General features: G+C 40.2%; 1 protein-coding gene across 2 annotated transcripts; it reads right to left on the bottom strand.

The window, feature by feature from the left end:
• Window positions 1-6,357: 6,357 nt before the first annotated feature.
• Window positions 6,358-25,970, bottom strand: slc5a6a (solute carrier family 5 member 6a). 2 transcript variants are annotated; one of them, XM_044105609.1, is made up of 17 exons: window positions 25,809-25,970; window positions 16,648-16,850; window positions 16,352-16,573; window positions 14,731-14,796; window positions 14,006-14,057; window positions 13,803-13,870; window positions 13,496-13,650; window positions 12,922-13,062; window positions 12,709-12,838; window positions 12,550-12,638; window positions 12,288-12,400; window positions 12,076-12,143; window positions 11,691-11,777; window positions 11,410-11,594; window positions 10,474-10,577; window positions 9,530-9,651; window positions 6,358-9,452 (listed from the first exon to the last, which is right to left on the bottom strand). In XM_044105609.1, the coding sequence occupies exons 2-17, from the start codon at window positions 16,771-16,773 to the stop codon at window positions 9,270-9,272; spliced, it is 1,911 nt and encodes a 636-aa protein (XP_043961544.1). In that variant the 5' UTR covers window positions 16,774-16,850; window positions 25,809-25,970; the 3' UTR covers window positions 6,358-9,269. The 2 variants fall into 2 exon arrangements, with proteins under 2 accessions (XP_043961544.1, XP_043961543.1); XM_044105608.1 differs by lacking the exon at window positions 25,809-25,970 and adding an exon at window positions 25,121-25,225.
• Between the last annotated feature and the right edge of the window lie 455 nt (window positions 25,971-26,425).

Here is a 26,425-nt window from a genome sequence, read left to right as displayed (position 1 = left end):
AACGCAGCAGCTGTCAGACCACTTAGTTCTTATTACAGCTCCGCCGTAGAATGTAACATTTCAGTTCCATGAAAACACCAGCGGGCGCGCTTTGCGCCGTGATTGCGGGTCGCGTTCAGGGGAAAACATCCCCCTTAGCGGAAGAGAAAGCTAAGAGCGTTCTCTGATGGCTGAGCTTTTACTTCAAGGTCAGAAAGGTCAAGGAAGCCTGATCTGGACCTGTCACCAGACGATAATTCCTAATGATTAACCTGCAGAAGAAAGTATTCCTACCCTCTGAACCTTTTACACATTATTCACAACCGTATCCTCCGATGTGTTTATGGGGATCACATGTGACGGACCAACATATGCATCAACCACTGAGCAGATCTACTCTAAGTTTGAGCGGTATGAATACATGTCATAGAACTGCATGTTATAGAAGTCACAGCTGCTGAGTTGCTCCCACTACGTTCTTCAGCCAGTTAGAGCCATAAAATCAATGCAGAGAATTAAAGATAATAAAGATTATCAATCAGTTGGGTAATGATTCAGACCAAAGCAGACTTCAGCTTGAGTTTCTGGGAATAGTCTTACAACTGAAGCAGCTCATCAACCAGCCTGCTGTCTGAATACAATACAATACAATACAATACAATACAATACAATACAATACAATACAATACAATACAAGACATTACAATACAATACAATACAATACAATAAAAGACAATACAATACAATACAAGACATTACAATACAATACAATACAAGACAAGACAAGACAAGACAAGACAAGACAAGACAAGACAAGACAAGACAAGACAAGACAAGACAAGACAAGACAATACAATACAATACAAGACAAGACAAGACAAGACAAGACAAGACAAGACAATACTCTATCATTAAACCCCGATGTGGAAAAAATCCCCTGTCACAGCAGCTCAGTAACAAATACATGCGAGTGAATATAATATAATAGAAACCAGACAATAAAGGATTTCTTAAAATTTATAAGACATTGCACAATGTTATATGAGAAAATGGGAGTTGTTATTGTTATTAGCATCCATAATGATGGTGACTATTAATGCTGTGACAGGAGCGTAGAAGTTGGCTGCACAGCAAGAAGGTCCTGGGTTCGATTCCCGGCCCAGGGTCTTTCTGCATGGACTTTGCATGTTCTCCCTGAGTTTCCGGGTTCTCCGGCTTCCTCCCACCGTCCAAAAACATGACTGTCAGGTTAATTGGTCACTCTAAATTCTCCCTAGGTGTGAGTGTGTGTGTGAACAGTTGTGTGTCTCTGTGTTGCCCTGCGACAGACTGGCGACCTGTCCAGGGTGAACCCCGCCTCTCGCCCGGAACGTAGCTGGAGATAGACACCAGCAACCCTCCTGAGCCCATTAGGGACCAAGGGTGAACAGAAAATGGATGGATGGATGGGCAGGAGCATAGAACTACAAACATAGATTTTGTGTAGAGAGAAAAACAAATGATAGAGCGACTTCTGAAGAATAAATGTAATGGAGAAACAATGTCATCTGTTTCCATGCAGAACAAATGAAAGCAGAGAAACTGTACAGTGTGTGTTCAATGAACAGGAGCTTCTTAAAGAGACAGAGGCCCATTTCGAAGTGTCAAGTTAAGTCAAATTTCTTTAAGTCATGTTTGACATATGCAACTTTTTTGTATAAACTGAATGTAACAGTTACTCAGTTGTGCTGTAAAATGACACTAATGTCTGGAAAAACTACAACATCTCCTTATTAACAGACATGTTAAAGCAGTATATGAACAACAGTTGCACACTTTGCTCCTCAGCTTGTTTGGTTACGTCATAAAAACAACAAAATGTCCAAAATGAAGACAACACATTAACTAGCACTAGCTGACTAACCGAAGCATGTGGCTTAATTACAAATTTTATTTAGTATTCGCTCTTTGAATATCCAAATGAACTCCCTGGAGTCTTTAATCTGCATATATGTACAGTGAAATAACGGTCGGGTTGTGGTGTTGGTGTGTTTGTGGGGTGAATCAGAGCAGAGCGCTGCAGCAGGGCTGAAGTCATCGCTCTCTCTGAGCAGAATGGGCTCAGCTCCACCAGCAACAGCCCAGCGTTCAAGGCTAGCTCTATAAATCTGCTCCATGTCTGGAGAGGGGGAGAGCAGGGGGTCCTCTGGTTCCCATAGTGTGTACTGGTGACTAATCTGGAGTTGCTGAAGTAAAGCAGAGGTTACGGAAAAACAAACTGAAGAAATTATTGAAGCGGCAGTGGGAGAAAAGAAAAGAAAAGAAAAGAAAAGAAAAGAAAAGGTGAAAATCTGTTGAAAAACGCAGAATGTTCCTTTCTGTTTGGCTCTGATAATATCAGCACTGAAGTCTTAGACCTATTTAATAAGGGTCTATATATATATATATATATATATATATATATATATCTATATATATATATATATATATATAAGTATATATATATATACTTACATAGTCCACTTGTTAAACTGTCACTGTGTCCTGCATAAGGACACAGTGCCTTATGTGTAAAAACTTGATCTCTCAAGTTTTTACACTTGAGAGATCAAGTGTAAAAACTTAGTGCTGTCAGTCAACCTGTTTTGCGGCGCTCATACCTTCTCCCTTGCTCTCTGCTACGCTACAGCTACTGTCACAACATGGTGACAGTTTTAACAAATATGTAAAAAAAACAAAACAAAAACATTTTAGTTAAAGTTACAAACCAAAAGTAAAAGTAAGACTGGAATAAATCAGTTTATCCAGGTTATAATTTGATTTAACTGGTTGAAACTGAACTCCAGAGACCCACTGATCAACTCACGACAGATTTTAGTCGTGAAATCTGTTTAATTCTGAACAAACTTTGCTTAAATGTAAAAATAAAAAAATATTGAACTCATGGCATCAGAGTTTAACGGTGAAGATTATATTTGGCACTTTTACAAAGGTCAGTCTTTTAATCTATCTTTTGTGAAACCATCAAATCAAATGTAATAGTACTGGCCTCTCAGTCTCAAAAACTAATAGAAGTGATTTGGTGGCACAGTTCATTTATGCCTTGGGCCGGTTCGGTATTATTCTTTAGCCTGAGCTGATCTTTGGGATGAAAAAACCAACAAACTGATGAGCTCTGAAACGCGGACGATGCTGGAGGTTTTGGTCATGGTATTTGCGTTCTCCTCCTCCTCACACACGCAGGCACACACACATGTCAATGAAACCTGTGTGTGTGTGTGTGTGTGTGTGTGTGTGTGTGTGTGTGTGTGTGTGTGTGTGTGTGTGTGTGTGTGTGTGTGTGTATGTGCTGTTGCCCATGTCCATGTACAGACAGCTATTTATGCCACTGGAACTGCTTCAACAAAGTGAGCGTCCAAGCATCTGCCCCCTCATGTTGGGAGATAATCAGCATATTTGTGCTATCTGCAGCTCATTATGGCCGGTACACGCCGATTACAGGCTGGATTTATGGAGCTGCGAGGCCGCACTCCCACCTCCGGGTTGGCCAGACCTCTGCTGGAACGGGATGGAGGTCCAGGGAGACGCGGGCGCCGAGGGGAAGGAGGCGGAGATGAGCAGGCAAGATGGAGGAGAAACAAAAAATAGAGAGCAAGCAACAAAAACATCCAAGCGAAGAAGGAAGTGGAACACAGAAAGAGGGAGGAGACATTTCATACTGTAGTTTAGTTTCCTCCGTTTATCATGAATTGTTGCTCAGCTTGAGGAAACTTCTGTTGGAAACGTAGTGAGTCAGAAAAACAGCAAAGACTGGAAGTACTGCCGATTTCTAACTTTTATTTCCAAACAGATCTGTGAAGACTGGATTCTATTCCAAAGCAAAACACGAGGAATGAGTGATGCACGGCGGTGGAGGCATCATGCTGGGGGAGAGCTTCTCATTCTGTGGGATCAGGAACACTTATTGCATTTGACATAAACCATCTAGTCTTTTCTCACAGTTATGCTCACCTATAGTAAACATACTTTTAACAGGAATTATTGTTGCTTTCTATTTATTAACTAATGCTCTAATAAAACAATAAACAGCTGGTAGAGCAACTATTTGCTGGAACATGTTGCCTTCTGTCATTATCATTAATCGCTGATCATGTAAATTTGAAAAAGTCTTTAAAAATCTATAAAATAATAATTAAATGAATTTGATAGAATGGGTGAGTTTATACTCCAAGTAAAAATTGTTCCAGCTCTTTTTAATTTGTCTTTGAAATTGTCAAAATGTTGTGTTTTGATGCTTTTGTGTTTTTATTTCTTTCTTCTGGAACGTTTGTAAAAATGTTAGAATTTTTGAGACGGATGATTTGAAGTTTTGGGTTTTGAGTTTGTATGTTTAGGTGTTTTGTTGCCTTTTTTTTTGTTTTTTGTTTTTTTGTGAAGTTTGTCAAAGCATGATTTTATTCAAATTCAACTCAAAAATACTTTATTGATCCCAGAGGAAAATTAAATGTTGTAGTAACTCATATCATTTCAAAATTCTTAAGTTACTGTAGATGCTGACGACTGTGGACAGGACAGATCTCCTGAAGCAGTCTGTGTTACAGCGGCTTTGATTCAGTGACTTACAGAAAGAGTTCATCTTTTAATTTTTCCAAAGATCCAGACGCTGATTGGTCATTACTTTCTTCTAATTTATTTCTTCAGATGAACTATGTTAGTGGAAACATTATTTTTAGTGTCAGTGACACGTTTTACCTCCTCCAGGTCAGATGACTTCACACTGACTGTTGTTTGCAAGAAATATGCGAGCGTTTCACCACAAGAGGGCAGCAAACCCTCTGCATTCCACCATAGTAGCCGCACGTTTTGTGAACAAACACAAAGACGACGTGGAATCAGTTTAAATCTGGTCCAGATTAGAATTTGAGCATCTTGGAAGTTTTGATTTCACTAATCCTTTGATAATAATTCTCTGGACTGTCCTGTTCAATAATTATTAAATATGATCATTTCAGCTGGGAGTAGATGTTCTCACATAATGCCACAGGTGTGAGGTGAAGACAGCCTGGTGAGTTTAGTTTAATCATTGCCTCACCCATAATGTGATCAAAACGTTACCAAGGTAACTTCAGATGAGGGATGAGAAGGCAGAAATATTTCCAGGAGTAATGAAGACAATAACTGGACAGGCAGAACTTAGAGCTTCTGCGGTCAGACGGCCGTTCACACTGAGCCAGGTTCTGGTTCTGGTTCTGGTTCTGCTGGAGGCTCCGTCCTGTTTTTCCTCTCCACTGGTGCTACATACATGCTCAGTCTGAAGGACTGCTGCAACCAGCTGGGACTCCTTAGAAAACTTTGCGAGTTGGAATAAAACTTTGACAAGTTGACTCTAATGTTGTAGAACAAATACTGAACTAAAATGGAACTGAATGTGATTAGGGTAAATCAGCAAGAAGAATATGGAAAAGGTCTTGAGATGTTTATAAACAAACTCTATTGAATTTGAATATTGCAGCAAACAGTTCCTTTCTCAAGAAACATTCTAACATGTCTTTAAAATTGTCCTGCTTTTAGCCATTAATAACCTCTGATGATAGAATTTGCTAAATTTCAATTTAATGATGAATTACTAAAGCTTGTTTGTTTTGTAAACAAACAGTATATAGATTAACATGAATACATACAAAATATGATTTTTAACGCATTGTCATTCTTGGTGATTCATTTAAATCCATATGGAGACAACCTGAAAGCTTTTTCGGTCCATTTGATGTTTTCAACTGGATTTAGGTGTAAACTTTAACTAGGCCACCTCAAAAGTTTCCACAAGTGGCGTGGCTTCCTGCAGTGCAGTGAGCGTGAGGTTAAGGTTGTGATCTAATGACACAACCTCATTTGTAAATAAATACAAATGATTGCATTTATTTGACCATAATAAATAAAATCCTTTGACACAATTTTGTATCTACTCACTTTAACTCGGTTTGACATTAATATCTTTAATAAGAAACAAGTGTTTCTCATTTCATCTGTCCCTTCATTTTTCTGCAGTAGATGCACATTTTGTTAAAAGGAGATTTGAACTAATTTTATGTCCATGTAAAAACATTGTTAAAAAAAAACTAACACTTTGCCCCCATAATCTGCAATAACAACTGAAATGTTAATAATTATCCACTTTACTCTGCCGACTCATTCTGTCTTCAATAAACATTGATTACAGATTTACTTTGGACTCCGTTTCTGGAACACAAAGAAAGCTGCTAATCTTTACAGATCAATAACGTTCTTATTGTTGCTATACGACACCCAGAGTGTGAATATGGCGCTACTGTAACATTTATTTACAGCCTGTAGGTTATGTTTTACACCTTGGGTAGATTTAAAGAAGCCTCACAAAGCCTTGTTTCAACAGAACCTTTAATCACAATAAAAGGTGATGACCAGAGTTATGGTGCCACTAGATGGCACCATAACACACAGATGACAGTCACGTTTGTTTTTATTTTCCACATTAAACAGCAAATCATCATTTCAATGGCGTCTCACTTTAATTAGAAATCTGCTGAACCGCACATCTAAACACAATGAAACAGAACAGGAACGTTTTCATTCAGCCAGGAAGTTACATCACAACGCATCACTTCCAAAGTGTCTGATTGGTCCAGATGGAGTTCAAAGAAACGTTCTGATGATGGAGGAAGGACCTCTCTGTTTTTGGAATGCAGAACAAGAAGAATTCTTGTGGATGAGATGATAAAAACATAAATATTGTTCCAAACAATATTTATTGTGTAGAGAAATTACTAAGTGTTTCACTGTGAAAAGGCCACAAAGCTACAGAATCTGTATTTACTACAGTTCTAATAACAGTAGTAAATAACCTGGAGGAGGTTCCGCTTCTACAAGTGTGTTAGTGTTCACAACTCACATCTAATGTCAACATTAACAGGATAATGGCACGCTAGCTGTAAAAGAGGCTACTATAACCTGGAAAGAGATCAACAGACACACACACTTCAAGTAATTTCAGGCATGGAGGATTCAAAAAGGTAAACAATCACAAAAATATACATGTCATTAAAAACTGGGAACCATGAAAAGGCTGAAACACGTCAGCAGAATTTCAAAATGTAGCGCAGAAAGATGAGCTGGTGGTCGGCTACATTTTAATTCTTTCACAAAAACTTTTCATGGGCTTTTTTTTTTTTTCTTGCATATAGAACGGCACATTTCAGCTCAGGAAATGCACGCAGGCTTTAGGTGAAAATTACAAACGTAGAAAAATAAGAGCTAAAATATGTTCTACTGTTTAAAAAAAAAAAAGAATCAGGAAATAAGTCTGGTTCTATATGCATCGGTCAGGTCCTCTGGCGTTAGGACGGTGCTAACATGCTGCTTTGCATGAACCATAAGCTCACTGCAAACGGCTCTCTGATTGGCTGCTACCGCTTACATCACCAAGGAACTGGCAAAAAACAAAATCAAAAACACATGCCATGACATCCGAGTTAAAGCTGCAGTAACTTTTATAAACTTTTTTTTTTTTTTACATATTTATACTATACTGTCACAGCATAGTGACAGTTTTTATAAGTGTGTAAAAACTAATTTCATAAAAGTTAGCATGTGTAACTTTAAGCTGTGCTTACAGACTGTAGAGGTAAACGGGCTTTGTGTAGACCCTTTGGAAAACATTCAGGTGATGCCGAGCAATGACAGAAACAAACATGGAGGCCGAGCAACACTGGACACAGAACAGCGCCACATGCGGTCAAGAATTCTGATTCCAAAAAGTGACAAATAAAGTTACTGAGCTTCCGCGTTGACATTTACAAGAACTAGATAGAAAAAGGGCACTTAACAGAAGCTTAAGGTATTAGAGATGTTTCTTCAGTTCCCTCTTGGTCGGGTTCAGAGCAGAGGAAAACCACCTTCATGTGAGAGAGGCGTTGATCAGCTGTACATCTCATGCTAATACTGAGTGTTGGCATGATGAGGCCCAGTGCGGCCTACACGTCCAGGGAGCAGGACTCTTCACAAGCCACCTACTTCAGGTCGGGCCTCTATCGACTCCAGTCACTGGAGCAAATATTCGGTGGTCCAACACGTCCATCACTGTAGGTTAGGATCCAGATCTCTGGTTATATTTAAGAGAAAACTGACTCACCAACACTCCGTTATCTTTAGATGTTTCCAATTGAAGATGCAACTATCCTTTTATAAGCTGCTTAACATGGATAAAGTGCAATTTTTAACATTAGAAATATAAATATGCAGTTATTTTTAAAATATTACAATCTTCAACACACTAATGGTGAATTTCTGCTGTAGAAGTCAAGTGGTGTCCATGCTGCCTTACTTATTACATACTGACAAAACGTTTCCAGTCAATGTTTCACACAGGGAGATCATTAGTGGCGCACCGCCTCCAACCTCAACTTCCTCCAGGACCATCTGACCTGGATTTGGGCCATATGACAGGTTGACATGTAGATTTTAATGATAAGTTTCCATATGAAGGAAACTCATTTTTTATTAGTTCATTTAGTTATTCTCACTAGGACTATTTTTGATGTCTGGTTTACCATTTGGTACATTTTCATTAAAACAAAACAAAAGCTACTGAAACAATGACAGGATGTGGAACACAGGAAGTGTTTTAAGCAGAATTAGAGCTCAGTGTCATGATGTCACTGAGCGGTCAGTGGTTATTTTAGACAAGCTTGTTTTGCATTTCAGTTGCTCTAAAACGTATCACTAACATCTTTATTGGACCTTTTCTGTTTCGTTTCCCCTTGAGTTGACCGTTTTGCTTCAACATTGTTATTGTGCTTCATCTTCAGTGTTCTTTGGTTCCTTCAGGACCAGCTGTGATCCATGAGACGTCCCTCTGCTCTCATCAGCACAGCTTCCTTTACATGGACCCATATTCAGAGGCAGCTAAACGAGTCAGAGGAGTTGGACACCAAGCCGCCATGTTGTTACGCTTCAGTCTCTGATTTTCTCTAATTATAATCTTCATATACTCTAGAATTTGTGGCTCTATTATTGCTATAAAAATAAAGGATTTTAACTGTGCAACAATTCCCTACCTGATTCTTTTATTTCTGCCAAAGTGCGGATGGGATCGGGTCACACCAGTCGGTGCGTTAGAGCATTCATGCTGCATGTTAGCAGCCTGAGTGAAGCAGCAATAGCCCCGCCCTCTCAGACAGGCCACGCCCTCTAATCAGTTTCTCTAACATCAGTATTTTACCAGGGTGACAGGATCCACCAGCAGCTCAGGACAAAGTGTGTGTGTGCTTCTTGGATCATAAGGCTGTCTCCTGGACTGTGTGCGTGGTCAGTGTGTCCACATCCTCGTCCTCGTCCTCTGTCTGAGCTCTGTCGCTCTCCAGCCCCTTGTCCTCCGTGGCCGTGTCCTCCTTGCAGCACGCCGCCCCGTTGCCGTCCTTCTTGGCCATTTGGTAAGGCTGGCTGCTGATTTCTTTGGGCTGCAGAACAGTGACGATAAAAGCGATGGGGACGTGGTGTGACGGGGTGAGGCGAGGAAACGGAGAGTGTGAGCTACCTTCAGGGCCAGAGGAGTGATGCAGCACAGCTTCTCCTTGTAGCGCTCCGGCAGGAAGAACAGCAGCGTTCCGAGGACAGGGAACACCGTTCCCGGGGTCAGATCCCTCTCCTTCATGGGTCCTGACAGGAACAAGACGGTTACACCAGACAAAGAAAACACAGGGGCACAGCAGGGACTGGAGCTGCTGGCGGCTTCAATAACCAGCAACACTGAACAGTTTTCTGTGAGGAAAACACTATTTACACCCCTTGAACAGTTTCCGCATCATTTCATAAGAAACCTACACAAATTAGTGCATTATTGTAAAGTGGAAGAGCAATAAAAAGCAGTTTTCAACATTTTTCACTCCCTAAATCATTACTTTGTAACTATGATTTGAACTGGATTTAGAACTTTTGGATTTAGTGAGGCAAGAAAAGCTTCTTCATTTGAAAATGTTGCTTATGTATCAAACTTGGAGCCGAAACACAGATTTCCTTTAAAATCAAGGCTAAAAACAGCCTATTGTTTAAAGCTACCTTTTATTAAACTGGAACATTGATCAATACATCTGATGATGATTACTCTTAATTCATTTGAAAAAAATATTATGTTTTACTGCATGTTTTTAATGGAGTAAATGTCTTTGTACTGTCCTGCTCCTGACATGTGCTACTGATAAACTTGACTTGATTATTTAGTTATGCATTTCAATTAAAATGCAATTAATTAGTCACAAACCCTGCAATTAACTTGATTAAATATTTTAATTGGGGCCCAACACTAATCAACATTTTGCTAAATGTAACTTATAATGCATTTAGTTGCCCTGGTGTTTTCATTTGAGGGATAAGAAGGTTAAAAAAAATCCAAAAAGCGAGATGCTTTTGTATTCCTCTGTAAAATGTGACACGAGTAGTTGTGCACGGTGCTGGAGCGTCGAACACGTTTCATGTTTGTACCTGTTATGAGGCTGACGAGCAGACCCACCACCACCACAGTGGCTGAGTTGTGAGCACTGTACCACATGTAGGACAGAGAGTAGAGAGCTTCCACTCCTGTTGGTCTAAACACAGTAAAAAGACGGGTTACATTTATTTCCAACAACTAAAGCCATTTTCAATCTGTGTAAGAAATGTAAACACAAGTCAAAAGTTTAAAAGGGAATTTTACAGGCACATAGTGCCATTTCATAGAGCAATTGTAGCCATGTTGACTTCAATTACTAGAAAAAATGCTGTACATCATCGCCTCCTTAACATAATGGCCAAAGTCACTTTTTTGGGAAGGGGTGAGAGGGATCACTTTTGGCAAAAAACAACTTTGTACATTTTTTAGGAAGGTGATGATTTATCAAATATGACTTTAAAGAAGTGTAACTTTGTAATGCAACGTCTTGAAATTGGGCCTCTGTCTCTAAAAAAAAACAAAAAAAACACCAGATCTTTCTGAAACTCCACCTTCAGGAAGTCATCACAAGATCACTCCTCTATTAATCCTTTAACTTATTTACCAGTGCTGAACTGAGAAGTAGCTCGCTTTCACCAGGTGTTTGCCAATCGCTCCTGACTAGTCTGAAGGAGTTACATGGGATGGGTGCTCTAACGTGGAAGCATAGAAACTCCTCCTGGGAGGAGTTTCATCCTTCAAGGAGGAGTTAGATTCAACCAGGTGTTTTGAACAGCTGAATGGTTACCATGGAGATTAAAGGATTTCTCAAACATCCATAAAACAATAAAGGCAACACTCCAACTATGATTTTGATGATGTAAAGCTCACAAATTTTGATTTTACATTAGACTGCTCCTTTAACACTCATAATTATTATTTTTAATCTAACTTCAGAGCAGTAAATAACTGAACCAGTGTGCTGTGCTGCAGCATGCAGGGTGTGTTACCGTGGTTTGGCTGTGGGGCTGGTAACCAGGGAGCTCAGGACAGTAGTGGTCATGTTGTGGAACAGTGGCAGAGCGGTGGCGTTGAGCTGGGGTCCTGGTGGGGGGCGAGAAATTCGCATCACAAAGCTTCCGATCCCGACCCAGAAGGCCATGGCGAGGCCTGCTGCTAGTCCGACTACTGCTCCCTGGCAACAGGAGACATCACAGTGGGTCAGATAGGACGTGTGCTACACTGTCTCTCTAGGACAGGTTTTTAGAAGACGTCCTGAATTAAGACTTACAACAGAGTTGGCCCAAGGGAAGAAGATCCCCAGGCAGAAGAGTCCCAGCAGGGGGCCACCCACCATCCCAAAGATACTGAAGGCTGCCTGGAATAACAGCAGTCAGACAGCTTCATACACACCAATACAGCTGACAGGTCATATCTTCAGAATCAACACTAATTTACAGTCATAAGCATGTTGAGTAACAAGACGTTACTCCATCAATATGTTTAAATAAGGGTATAAGCTAAAAGTAGCTAATGCTAATGTTAGCATAAATGCTACCAGTGGCATGTGAGGTATCACTAGCATATTGTCTTACATTGACTTCCTCCATTCAGTACGCAGCTACAGCTTCTACTTCACTCTGTCCTGCTGGTGAGGCTAAAGGTTGGATAGTTACCTGCAGCACTGATCCCATTATGGAGGCTACGTAGGCCATAGCCAGACACACCAGTCCATAGGCTAAAGCTGAGGGGAACAGGACAAGCACAGGCAGGAGGTTAGCTTCTGTTTTACAACCACACCAACCAGAAATCACAAATCAAACAAATAGCCTGCATAACTCGTCAGCCAATTCATTAACATTAATACCTCAAAAGCAACTCGTCTTACCCAGTCCTTTGGACAGAAGAGTGGCCCTTGCTTCAGTCATATTTGGAAAATGAGGCTTTATCAGGTCCTCCATAGTTACTGTTGCCAAGGAGTTGAAAGCTGAGGAGATGGTGCTGGAGGGAGTTAAAAAAAAAACGACAAAAAACAACAGACTGAATGATGAAATGATTGAACACAGAAAAGTACAGTTATCAGGACTGACAGAGGACAAACCATGAGCAGATGCATCTATTCATGTCCAGCCGGGTTTAGTGTGGTTTACCTGAGCGCTCCGCTGAAGAGACAGGCCACAAACAGGCCGGGGAGACCGGGTAGATCCCTGAACACATCCATAACAAAGTACAGCACCATCTGCATAGAGGAGCTCAGCATCAGCAGGAGCTTAGCACACATGAGCCATCATGAAGACCCTGAGCCTCACCTGGTCGTTGGTTTTCACGTAGCCCTTGTCCAGAGGGCTGTCCTCTCCATAGCGAGCAAACATGACCAGACCCATCAGGCAGCCCAAAGAGAGGACAATCTGCTGGCACGGGAAAACCACATAGCAGGACCTGACAGGGAACAAAGGTTTTCATTCTTCACTACTATTCACGTTCAACTAATGTAATCCCAATGAGAAGCCATTTATGCTCACATGATAGCCCCCTTCTCCGTACGGGAGCTGAGGTACCTCTGGACCTGGGCCTGGTTGACGCCGTACAGCGCCAGCATGAGGAACACTCCCCCGACTCCCAACGTCCAGAAGGTGTGGCGCTCCAGAGGGTCGGGGTTCAGGCTGCAGAGACACAACTAGGCCTGTCACAAAACAGATTTCGCTGGACAATAAATTGTCCCAGAAATTATTTCAATAAATGAGCATGTTGTTGTTTTGAAACCATTTAATGAGAATGGCATAATAATGCAAGTTTGTCCTCTGTAAGACTAAAACTTTATTATTATTTTTTTTTTAAAGAACACTCCACTCTGGAACTGGAATACCTTTTTAATATTCAAAATAAAACAACCAAAACAATAACTAAAATGAATTATGAAGCCTTTAAACAAGATTGCCTTAAAAAAAAACAACAACTAGAATGGAAATCATTGAGCTCATTTTAATTTCATCATGTGATTAATTGAATTATTGCATTCTCCCATTAAATCTGGAGTTAGTGGCGCTGACACAGACTGCTGTATTGTTCTTCCAGGTCGATCCAGTCAGTACTCACTCGAGTCCAGCAATGCGGCTGCCATTCACCGCTTTCCTCCACACCTCGACTATCCCTCCAGCCTGATTGGCTCCCACCACGATGACAGCCAGCTGCCCCGCAAACATCACCACGGTCTGGAACACGTCGGTCCAGATCACTGCCTTCAGCCCCCCCTACAGGACAGGAGGACACCACCAGGTTAGAAGACATGCTTTTTTAAAATGATTTTAAAAAAAAATCTTCAACCATTGTTTTCCATTTCAACAAATTTATAAAGCTGGATTCAGACATTACAATTGACACAAGTGAGAAAAACTAAACTTACCAGAGCAGTATACAGAGTACTCACTAACCCCATGGCCAACACTGCTCCCCACAGGTCAAAACCTGTCACTGCAAGTCAGAAGAAGAGTTAAAACCAACACATACACTCAGAGTATAACTCAGAAATTTGAACTTAGAGACTTACAGTCAGCTGGTAGTGCAATGGGCTAAAACCTGACGGAAGGTAATGTCTAATGTATTCACCTGCATTAAGAGCCAGAGCTGGAGCATAAAGTACAACCCCCATATAAATGACCTGCAGAGAGAAAGGACTGATCGATTCAAATTCACACACACAGAAAGAGTTCAAAGTTCATGGAGTAGTTCCTAAAGATCCAGCACCTGTTAATACCCCTGTGGGTGTGTAAGATAGATTGAATTCTGATAGTGTGTCAACATGACCCAGGCTCTGTTACTGCACTGGATTGTGAAAGTATTCAATGAATTTCTACAGATTGTGTCATGTAAACATGTAAAACTTCAATACAAGGCGTTTTTAAATCACCCTAACAAGGAGGATTATTGTGAAGTGGAAAACAAATGTGGTTTTTCATTCTTAAAAAAAAAAAAAAAAAATCTAAAAATTGTGGTGTGTTTTTGTATTTAGAACCCCATAAGAAAGTCCTTAAAGTGTTTTGAAGTATGTCTGTTCATATGGAGAATCTGAAATCCTTTTGAGGATTTGCTCTTATTCTTCAAAGCTCAAAGTGTGAATAAATCACTGTTCACACATTTTAACATTAGCAACAATGGAGTGGGTCTGTTTATTTGCTTTGGGATAAACAACAAACTCATGTGGGGAGATGGTAATGATGGTATAAAAATCATAAAGCGGGTAACATTTGCTGGAACAAGGTTTCAATCAGACAAACAGGTGAATTTAATAATTTTGCTACAAAAACACTGAAGTGTGAAGCAGATCAAGGTACCATCTGAAAGATGAAGGTCGCAGTCCCACATATGCGAACCATCTTGTTAAAACGCAGTTCCAGATACTGTTGGGGAGAACGTAAAAGAACAAACAACTAAATGAAAAAAATCCCTAACATCATCTCAGAGACAGTCTGTGTAAGTCAATGGAGCGGATCAGAACTGCCACAAGAAGTTCTGATCGAAGATACAAATGGTTTCTGTTGAAAGGACATTAATGCAGTCATTCCCCAGTAAATGACTGATCAGAGGATAAATGTCCTTCATAAACACTGAAGATGGGAACATGTGTTCGTTCCGCTAGGTTAGGAGAGATAAGATGTTGAACTCTGAGATCATACTTGAGAAAGATTAAAAGGTGGAGCAGCAGTGACGTGCGGTCAGGGGAGGCAGGTGAGGCACTGCCTCACCTGCCATCATGGAAAGAAAGAAAATATATAATCATAAAGTAATTTAAATTGTTATATTCATCCGGTGGTTTGTACTAAAAAATATTTATTTTTCATGTAGCTTCACCAATTTCGATTTTTATTTGTTCAAAATCGCTGAATTTTCTTATTTTCCCATTCAAATGCTTGGAAGCGATGCCGGTGAGGCAGCAGCGAGCTCTGCCTCACCTTGGATTGCGCAACCCCTGGCTCTGCGCTGGCTGCTAAGCGGAGAGAGCATGTTGCTGTACGGCGTCAATAAAATGGTTTAAACAAATTTAATATGTGAACTTATTTCCAATAATTTAGCTTATGTATATAATGTACAGTGCTTTTTGTCACCAACTGTGTTTGTGTAACGTGTTTCGTAATGAGCGATTATAAACGGCAGAGAACAGGTTCGAGGTGAGGCAGGCAGTTCTCTTGCCTCATGGCAGGGGGCGCTCAAGATCCCAGGCGTTAAGTCTTGTTCACTCCTCAACTGCCGAGTAAGTGACAGCGAGCTAGGCTAAACGATTCGGGAAGCAAGTCAAGTGCAGCGATAGATTATAATAGAGATAGTGATTTTTTTCCTCTCGCTTATCCCGACTTTCGACATGGATGACTACATTACAACACCAAAAAAGTTTTCTCAAGTGGACTTTCAATCGAAGCAGGAGATAATATGTGTGTTTTGTGAGCTACAGTTTGTATGTGTAAGGATGCAGAAGTGAAACATAACCTGTAAACTGCTGTCAATCTATGCGTCTATTTGCAAATCTGATTCTGATGACGTCAGTGCCTCACCAGCCATGAACCTCACCGCACGTCACTGTGGAGCAGGTGTGAACAAAGTGATCCGACAGAGTATGAAGATGTTTAAAATGCATAAAAAACAAGCCATGAAACTATGACTGATGCAGCAAACTAAACTAAAATTGCATGCTTGATAAGGGCTCAACACAAAGACGGAAGAGATTCTAACATGGGGGATTTTAATGACAAACAGGAGCAAAAACAGGGAGGAAGATGTGCATCCACTACATAGTACCAACACCATTAGAGAGGCTTTAAATAAATTCATGTTTTATTGTTGGAGCATAATCTCACAGGTTATGTTCCCACAATAAATAGTTAATTTATCCAAAAATATTTCTGCACATTTTCTGAACAGGTTGTTAATAACTGTAGGGGCCGTTGTACATGCAGGTACCTCGTAGGCACTGGACAGCCGAAGCCTGTAGAAGATTGGGATGAAGACATGGGCTGGGATGAGCAGGCCCAAGAAGTAGGAGCAGCCCAGGAACCAGTACTGTGTCCCAAACGCGTACACCTCAGACGGAGCGCCCAGGATGGCCACGGCCGATTGGAAGGTGGCCAGCAGGGACAGGGACACGGGCAGGCAGCTCATGGAACGGTCGGCCATCAGAAACTCCTGAGACAAACAGGAAGTTCACGTCAGATGTTAAAACCCAGGGAAGCCTGACAGACACGGAGGTCGCAGTTCACCTGGGTGGTGCGCTGGCGGCCCCCAGAGAAGGCGTAGAAGAGGCCGATGCCGGTAGAGGCCACCAGCAGCAGGACGAAGATGACGTAGTCCACCGTGGTGAAGTGCATCTGGACCACCTCCCCCATGGTGGTGCTGGATTCAGGTGGCTAGGAGCCTCAGGTGCTGGTTACGATGCTGAGGAAAGCAGCCTACCCATGGTGACCTTCACCATGGAACAAAGGAACACCAGACGTTGCGCCAATGAATATGAGGGCATCACAGGAATGTCTTTATAAGGTTTACCACAGATGGAAAGCAATCAAGCATGACATACGAGCTGGTTTTCCATTCAGATTCCCGGTTTGGTTCTCTTTAATTGAACTCTGGTTCATTTGCCTAGAAAGTCTCTGCTTCACTTTGGGAGTTGTGAATGAATAATCGAACTCTGAGGTGCGCACACACACACAGACACACACCCACGCGCACACACGCACGCACACACACACACACACACACACAAACTTGTCCCACTACAAACCCAGGTCTTTGTTTGAAGTGAACCAAACATGCATATGTGAAGAGCAAGCAGACCAGATATCACTCCAAAAGCATTAAGTGGGCTACTGAAAATGAAATAAACATTGCCTTTTTTTGTCCTCAATTGAACCAACACTACCAGATTAACAGGTGTGAAAACACCATTATGGTAATAAAAGGAGTTTAATGACTGACATATTTTGAAACAGTCGTTTCTGGGACACTGGGTCAATCTTTAGCAGCCAGGAGGAGCAGTTAAACTTTGAACTATGGCTTGACATTTCTATAATGGTCACAACTTCTAAAATAGCAGGAGGGAGAGAAAAAAAAATTGCCTTAAGAACACCTGATAGAAATCACTGAACTGTAGTTTCTATGTGTTGGCACTCCTGCTTTCTTTACAGCCATCTGTGACATAATCTGCCTAGAGCTCATTTTCACAGAATATAGCAACGCTAATTATGAGGTCAAATTCTGGACAGGAAGGTGCTTCTTGTCTCTCAGTGGAGCCCAATGCTTACTAGGAAACATATTGAATGAATGCATCTACCATAAACTCAGCCTGAAGGACGGACTGGAACATGCGGGCGACATGGACATGATGTCTGATCAGGGTTGTGTTCCCTTCAACTTTCTAAAGCATGCAGGTCCATATTTTTACAGGCCATTCAATATGGATGATGGCCTTTAGACATCACCTTCTTGTTTCTTTTGGGAAGCAGTGGTTGCAACAAAACCAAACAGAATCCAGCAATATGTTTAATTAAGAGACCTAACTCTGTGCTTTCACAGAACTCACTTCAGGGGATTTTCTTTGGTCAACAACTGAGACGGATCCTTTTTCACTGCATGCTGAGCTCTGGATCAAAGAGCTCTTCCTTTCACAGGTTGTTCTCAACAGGTCTTACCGGATACTCCAGATCAGGAACCAGAGGAACAACAGGGTAGTGGGAGAGGAGTAACAGCTGATAGTGGTGAGAAAACTCACCCATTACTTCCTTCATCCTTTCAGGTAAAGCGAAGCAGGTCTTCACCTTAACATTTTATTTGTCTTTTTTTTTTAAATGTCTTCCAGTTCCAGTGTTACTTGTTCATTAGAGTTTAAAGTTTACTAATCATTAAGAAAGTGTTTCTGCACTCTCATGCCATTACCATAATATTGCTGGAAAATGGTCTCAAAACAACAATATCATTTATCGCAATAACTTCTGGGACAACTTATTGTGCAGGAAACATTTTTTATTGTGCCAGGTAACACACAATACCTAGAACAGGTATTGTGTGTTGCACTGGCCTTTTGGCCTGTGTTAGGGTTTTGCTGACAGACTTTGTCCAACTTGCTAAATATTACAGTAACATGTAAAATGAAAGTTCATAGCAATTTGAATATATTGGACATACTGATATTGTCTGCGACAGACCGGCGATCTGTCCAGGGTGACCCCGCCTCTCGCCCGAAGTGTTCACTGGAGATAAGCACCAGCACTCCTCCTGACCCCACTAGGGACAACGGTGTACAGAAAATGAATGGATACCGATAATGCAATGATCATACATTTGTGATTGTGCAGCCTTATAAGGAATATTAATCCAGTCCAGATCACAGCGTGATTAAGATAAAACGGTGAGACTTCATTCTGATTTAAACGACTCTGAAGTCCGTTAATTGGAACAATAATGTGTGGAAATCTGTGCAAGAATGTGCTCTGCTCCCACATCAGGTCTCTGTTCCCACGGACAGACCAACAGCCTTTAAAGTGATCCTTGAAGGTTTTTCATGCTGGTCACCGCATTGAGCAGCAGTCTATAACAGTTAACTCTTGCAGATTTGAGATTCTGCCATTATTTCTGTTTTTTCACTTCTGTTAGAGAACTTTTTCTGTAGAAAACAAAAAAAAATCTCAAGATTTCCAATTATGAAAACAAGTCTGAGATTAAATCCTCATGTAAGCCCATCAAACACTGTTACTGCCGTCTGCTGACAGGCCTGACTCAATGACATTCTGTCCTAGCTTGATCAAGCTCTGGACATGACTGCAGTAAATCCCAACCTTATTTTGGCCAATTATCTCTGATTTACTTGACTATAAGTATATTCCTCATCCCTACTTGTTAGAACCTAGGATTTTTCTTCTACCCTGAAGTTATCTTCAAACGATCAATCTGAACCAGTAGTAGAGGCAATAACAAATCTGATATGCAAGTCTTTGATTCGCTACTGATTTGTCAGGTTTCTCACAAAGAACAAAGTGGTCAAATTTAGTCGTTGGCCAAAAAAAAAAAAAAAAAAAAAAAAAAAGACAAGGGGAAAATAATTAAATCTCTTTCATGCCAAATAAATCACTTTTGTCAAATAATGAATTATGCCATTATTTGAAGATGAAGATATTGTTTTTAATGCATGAAATTTGTGCTGAAACAATTGGATTAAGTGTGACGAATGAATTGTTGATATATTTGTCAACTAATTTAGTAAATCAATTAATTACTAGAATATGCAAACTGAAACAAAAATGTAATTTGCTGAAATAACATACTTCACAGGAACATTTTACATTTGAGGCAAAAACCTATATCTGCAATTATTCTTAATATTTAATCCCCTTTGCTTAAAAAGCCATTTCAGTCCACACATTCCAATGTATTCAACTTTTAGTTGGCATGAATTATAACAAATAAAATCCAGCATAAAATTTTTTTTTAAATATGTCTTGAGAAAATAATTCACAGCAGACTCAACTGTGGTTAGATTTTCAAACATCCTGGTCTGACTAAGTTTTCTGTTCCTGAAAACGTTCCCCTTACGTTTCTTTGAATGCATCAAGCAGTGCAGCAGACTGAGGTGTCATAGTAATGACCTGGACAGCTGGACCTCAGAGCGCCGCTGTGCTGACCTTTCCAAGGGTTCAGATTTATTACACCGCCTCTACTGTCTGACTGAATTAAATACAGTACAAGGCAGTGCATCTGTGTGTGTATAACACTAAAGTAACCCCACTACGTCTGAATAGAGAGTCGTTAATGCTTTGTACAGTACACAGAAATGTTGCTCACAGCAAACCATTAGCTTCTGCACTAGTTAGCTGAAGCCCTCTTAGCCAGAGAGCTGCTTCATTACAACACATGTACTAAAGGAACAGTGTTCAACAAGGAAGTGCTCCATCAGCTCACTGTGAAGGTTGTTGATTCAATACTGTATACATAAATGTTCATTTATTTCAATTGAATTAAAAACATGAGGAAATTCTGAGTTCTCGCACAGTGATTTAATTAACATTTTTTGAACCGATTATAAATTCTTGTGATATCAGAATTTCTTTTTACCGAGAAAAAATTAAATAATAAAAAAAAATAAAAAAATCAGGCATGTAAATGCCACTATAGTAAAACAACATTCTTAAAGCTGTGGCCATCAGTATTGTTTCCCAGCAACAGAGAAACGATAAGCGTGTGTGAACCGAGTTGCTCTGTGCTGGTGGAAGCTTCCCTCTAATGTGTCAACCTGGAGTAGTGGAAAGTTGTGCAGCTGGACGCAGGGTGCTGAATGAGGTCAGGGCTTTGGTTCAGGGCTTCTAAATGAGTTCAAGGCAAACCACAAGTATCCACTCCATCCCATCAGACTCAACACAGATCAAACAATTCATGTAATGCATCGTGTGTGGGGGCACTCAAAAACTGTAGTGGCCAAAAGGTGAGGGAGTATCTACCCGTATAGCTTTTTTTAATGTGCAAAAATAGTAACTCTGTGGATTGTCAGATTTTTTTTAGTTTAATAAAACTAAACCAGGTGAATCCAGGAAACCTCAGAAACAAAACTAAAACCTAGCAGAACTAGAAAAAACTAAACAACAAGGATAACAATCGACCGTTTACAGCACAGTATATTATCTATAGTGGGTTTGTCTGGAGTGTTCATTCCTCTTCACGCTGTAATAAAATCCAGGAATACTGGTTAACCAGTGAATGGACGTCTGCTGAATTAGGTCCGTCACTTCAAAAGATGGTGAATGTTTATGCAGTCACTTGTTTTTTGTCATCTTTTTATGTAGAAATTAGTTTTCTCTTTGAGATTAAAGTTCAAAAATGTTGATCATGACTGATTAGTGGAAGTAATAAGGGTAAAACATCTCAGGGGTGGATACTTTTTAAAGCCACTACATGTGGTTTTCTAAATATAAGCTTCCACTGATTAATCAGCATGCTATAAGGTAGAGCTGCCACCAGGCTGTACATGTAGCTTTCTATACTGGCAATCTGAAAGTTATTCATTTTAAATAATAACTCTTAACTCCAGCTTCAGGTGATTTTCTGCCCAGTTCTTGTATAATCCACCAGAGCTCAGTCTTACAGAGTTTCTAAGATCAGAAAACTTGACCTTCTAAGAACCAATCTTTCAGACAGTGTATCTACTGTAAATAGTTTATGTTATGTACTTCTTATTTAATCGTCCACTTCTTTAAGGTCAGACAGATGTACGTAGTCTAAAGATAGTTGTTTGAGGATCACGTGTAGGAGGCAACTTTATTTTTATTGTTTTAATTATTCTCCCCATTGGGAGATCAACACTTCTCAGCCACAATACAATAAGCCCCAAATCAATCCAGAATAGAAAATTGGTAGAGCAACAGATCAACTGTTTCATCTCCATCTTATGTTCTCCTTTCAAACCTTCACATCATTTTCTAGCGAAAAAAATCAGCAACAGTAACATGTAGCAATGTTTAATCTAAAACGTTAAAGAGAATTGCAAAGAAGGAGTATTGCAATAAATAAATAAAATAATTTATTTATTTAAATAAATCAATTTAAATTCTTTAGGAGCTGCTTAAAGCATTTTCACACTTTAGGTAGCTCCTCATTCACTTCAGATAAAATTGGATACACATTTTCTAGCGCGTGTGTCAGTAGGAGGAAATTTTATTCAAATCCGTTTTCTTTATTATACATTTTTAAAAAGACTAACTGAAGAAATAAAAACCTAACCTAAAGGCTCAATAAAAAAAATAGAAATCCTCAACATGACATCCTCTGTCATGTTGAGGATGAACAGGTTGATTCATTCAGAATTCAGTGTCTGCTTACTGTCGAACACAAAACTGATCAGGTAAAGTCAAGACTGGAGGGAGGTTCTGTGCAAACCAAACCAGTTTTAAATTATTCTCAGTCACAAGAGTTACAATTAAAACCTAATTTAACTGATTTTACAGTGACATTTTACATGAAGCTTGTGATAAACTCTGGATCAAACTTAAAGTTGTACCAAAAACTCCACCGTCAGGACATCACAACATATTAACCCTTTCACAATATTTTTTACCAGCGTTGCACTGAGAAGTAGCTGGTATAATGAGCTCAACTGATTCAATTCTACCAGGTGTTTCCTAATTGCTATTGGCTAGTCTGGAGGAGCTGAGTGGACGAGGAGCTTCGAACCAAAGGTGGTGCTAGGTCCACATCCATTATGTATGATTATTTCATATATGCATGAAATAATCAAGGCAACACTCCATGTGTAATGAGGGAATGACATTATTAAATTATGGACAGGTCAAAGGCGTTTCCACAAAATACCACCGGCCCTTTAAGAGTGGACAGTGATTGTTTACACACGTGCAGCTGGTTGGCAGTCACCTCTGGAATCTGTGCCACCAACTGGTTCGGCTGGTTGTATTTGATCAACCCTAAAGGCTCAGTAATGTGATTAATCATTAAACAGCCAACTGTTCCCAGACTTGTGTGGTAAAGTTCTAACAGCAGGCTGTGAGCCATGATGCTGCATATTTAGAACCAATCAGAAAGTCTATCAAGAACAACAAAGATAAAGAGTCCTGTGACAAATGAAACATTGAGCTGGTTCTTCTGATTTATATGCCATTATTGCTTTAAGAGTTTTGTGAGCTATAAAGCGAATGCTCTCCGTTACGTTCTGATAAAGCGAAGCAAAACATGACCCTGAACATTGCCATAGTCTATGGTGATAATTGGTAACATAACAGCAGATAGGATATTGGAATAGAACTTTATGTCTAATGATTGGTAAACATGGCTCATCCAAGGTCAGCCTGGCCTTGCTATAAGATTACCTGAGGAGCAATCCCTTCCACATATTTCTGGAAACCCAAATACAACCATAAACAATTTCTTAATACGCAGGAAACATTTCAGATGACCCATCACCGGTTTTCCCTCACATTAGATATTTCTCTGCAGTTAAACTGAAAAGGTTTAAAAGGATCCACTTTTAGCAGGAATCTGTTGAAGTTATTTCCAAAGGACTGGCAGTGTCTCATTTAAGGACTGTACTTTGACTAGACCGTCTTGTTAATTTAGAAATTTAACATCATACGAGCATCACGGCGAACGTTGCAATGCTCTGCTTGTGAAAGTAAATCTGGTGGTTGGGCCTCACCTTGACACGGGCAATAATTTCAAGTGCCACACTGCTGGACAGGACATGTAAAAAAAAATAAAAAAATAAAAAAAAAATAAAAAAAAGGCTTCATACATACAGCAGGCGAATGAGAATTTTTGGGGTCAAATGAGACCCGCTGGACCCAAATCCAATTTTTTCACTCCCCTGGTGTTTTCTTGCTTCAGCCCAGCTGATTTCAATTGACAGGCATTTGCAATCATCTGAATCATGTGTAGTAAAGAAGGGAAACATCTAAAACCTGTCGGGCAGTGTGCCTCGACAACCAGCGTTGGGAAACAATGCTCTAATGTGCTGCGGTTTAGAGAAAAGCTCAAGGTGCCCAGGCAAGACAAGCCCCGACCATCACTTCCCACCACTGTGCTCAACAGCTGGTCGGAGTTGAGCTGCTGTGTTTGGGTTTGTCCATTACAACCAAATATCTTTACTTTGGCATCATTTCTCCAATGGGCATTATTCCATAATGTATACAATTCATTTATATGCAACAGTGTAAACAAGCTGTACTTGTTCAGTGTTGCTTTGAATATCCTTTACTGTAACATTTAAGTGCGGTCTTTAAGTGAGCATGAGATGGACCGCTGGGGGTGGACTGGCAGGAACATAAAGTCCTGGGAAAATTAGCAACTGTGTTAAATATTTACCATGTGTGAAGAATTTCTCTTTACCAGCAACACCTGGCTGTTACTTTTCTACTTAAATATCATGGAAGCAAGAAAACAACGAGTTAAAATTATTAATATTGTCCATGCTGTCTAAGGCCAAAGCAATGCTTAATGCTGCAACAGCTGGTTACAGCACTTAATCTGACTTGCCAGTCTGGCCAAGGACAATCCCCAGTTAAATGCTGAATACAAGGCAAATTTTAATTTGTAAGACAATATACAACACTGAAAAAGAAAAATACAAAGTGTGCACTAAATAACTCGCCCAATCCGAAGCCGACCAAGCAATCAACCCAAAAAGCAAACATTTGTGTGGAGCACTACCGGTCAAAATCCAATGACCAACTCTCAAAAAAAACAAAAACAATATAGAGGCCACCTCTAGAAATACAAATGTACGAAACTTAAACTTAAATCAGGTTTCTGAATACTACGCCAGCCAATAACAACATGATTCTGTTTCATATAGTACTGTCTTCTTTGAGTATTAAACTCTCACATAGCAGATCCAGACTGCATAATTAGACCCCACGCGCTCGGTAATTCATTTCTTCCACGCCGGCTTTCGTTCATAGTAAAAGGCACTCCTGCGACCGGTGTTAGGCTTTTCGCTTATCAGTAACTGTTAAACAGAATCAGACCCAAGGCAAATGACACCTAGAAAAGCAAAAGTGTCCTTATCTGTTTGAGTTTAGCCACATGATGTTGCTCAATAACCATGCTCCCTCGTGCGCCAGTGTGACTTTAAATCAACCAAACCGGCTACATTCAAGTCACCGGTGAAGATACAATACATACAATTTTAGTTCGTTTTAATATCAAAGTACGTTGAGTAAGCAATGCTTATTGGTAAAGTCTTACCTCTGCCCTCTCTTCAACGCCTACATAAATAAGCACCGCTCCGGTCTATCTATTACATCCATGAAGACCTTCCTTATCCTTGATGCTGCTTTCAGGTACATCTAGTAAATTACAGCTTACACCTCAAATCAGAGAAATAACTTTATGTTGCGTTTGATTTTGCTAGTAATGCTCGATTTTGATCACTGAAGTCGTGTTGGTTTAGAAACACCTTAGAAAAATGAAGCAACACGCTTGGTAAGAAAGCCCCTCATCCATTATACAATTATAAATGCAAAAAGGTTATATTACATCGGGAATGTATGTCTTACATGTTTGGTGGCAGTGGTTTTCCGAAAGCAGTTTACATGGTTTCAAACGCCTTTATGATTATAGCCATTATTGTTCAGCTTTGCTAATCCGAATATTTAATTCCAATCTTTACGACACACGTGAAGGCAACACAACACGTGCTCTCGCGGCCTCAAATTCTCACAAATTAATACATTGATTTTTGTCAACTTGGAGTAGCGCAAGCCGCGTGACAGTCGGAATTATGCCAGGAAGGTTAGGTTAAACAAAGCAGGTATTAGTATCTAAATGACGTAGGTTTGCAGAGGTTAGGAGGGATGTCGTCACCATGGTGACTAATTACCCAAGATGTGGCGGTACATTTAGTGCCAGCTGCGCCATAATATAAGCATCCTACCTGCTCATTTTTTACGTCCCAAGCGTGAGGGAATGCATTTTATCGGGGATATCCGCCGCCTAGTCCAGCTGGCAGAGAAAGCGAGAAAACACACCAGGGACCTCTGTCCCCGACGACTCCCAATGCGCGTTATGACAAAACGCCACATCCCTCTCCTCTGCCTCCTCCGGCTGGTGACTCACATCTCAACAAATGTATCCTGACTACAGAGTAGCGCGAGGCTGATGACGAGGGTGTCAAAACGTACAATATATGCACCGGTTGTGACTCATATATAAAACAGCTTTAAGATCCTATTATTCAATTCAAATTCAAAAATACTGTTTTGATCCCAAAGGAAAATTAAGTGTGTTGTAGCTCATATTAATTCAAAATTCTTCAAAGAGTTATACTAGTTGGTGATGGATGTGGGAAAGAAAGCGAATTTCTAAAAGGCATCTTTGTAAATGTCCAAATTCCATACATATCCTTGTATTATAGCATTTAGAGTTCTTAATTAATTTACTGTCAGTTTTAAGCCATTACCGCAGAAGTTAACAATTATGAAGGAAATTCAAAGTTAGTATTTGTACAGAAGGCAAGCTTTAAACCACAGAATGGGAAACAGCTACATATTA

Source organism: Gambusia affinis, linkage group LG22 (genome assembly GCF_019740435.1).
Source record: "Gambusia affinis linkage group LG22, SWU_Gaff_1.0, whole genome shotgun sequence".
Classification (NCBI taxonomy): domain Eukaryota; kingdom Metazoa; phylum Chordata; class Actinopteri; order Cyprinodontiformes; family Poeciliidae; genus Gambusia; species Gambusia affinis.
This window is presented reverse-complemented; position numbering and strand designations above follow the sequence as displayed.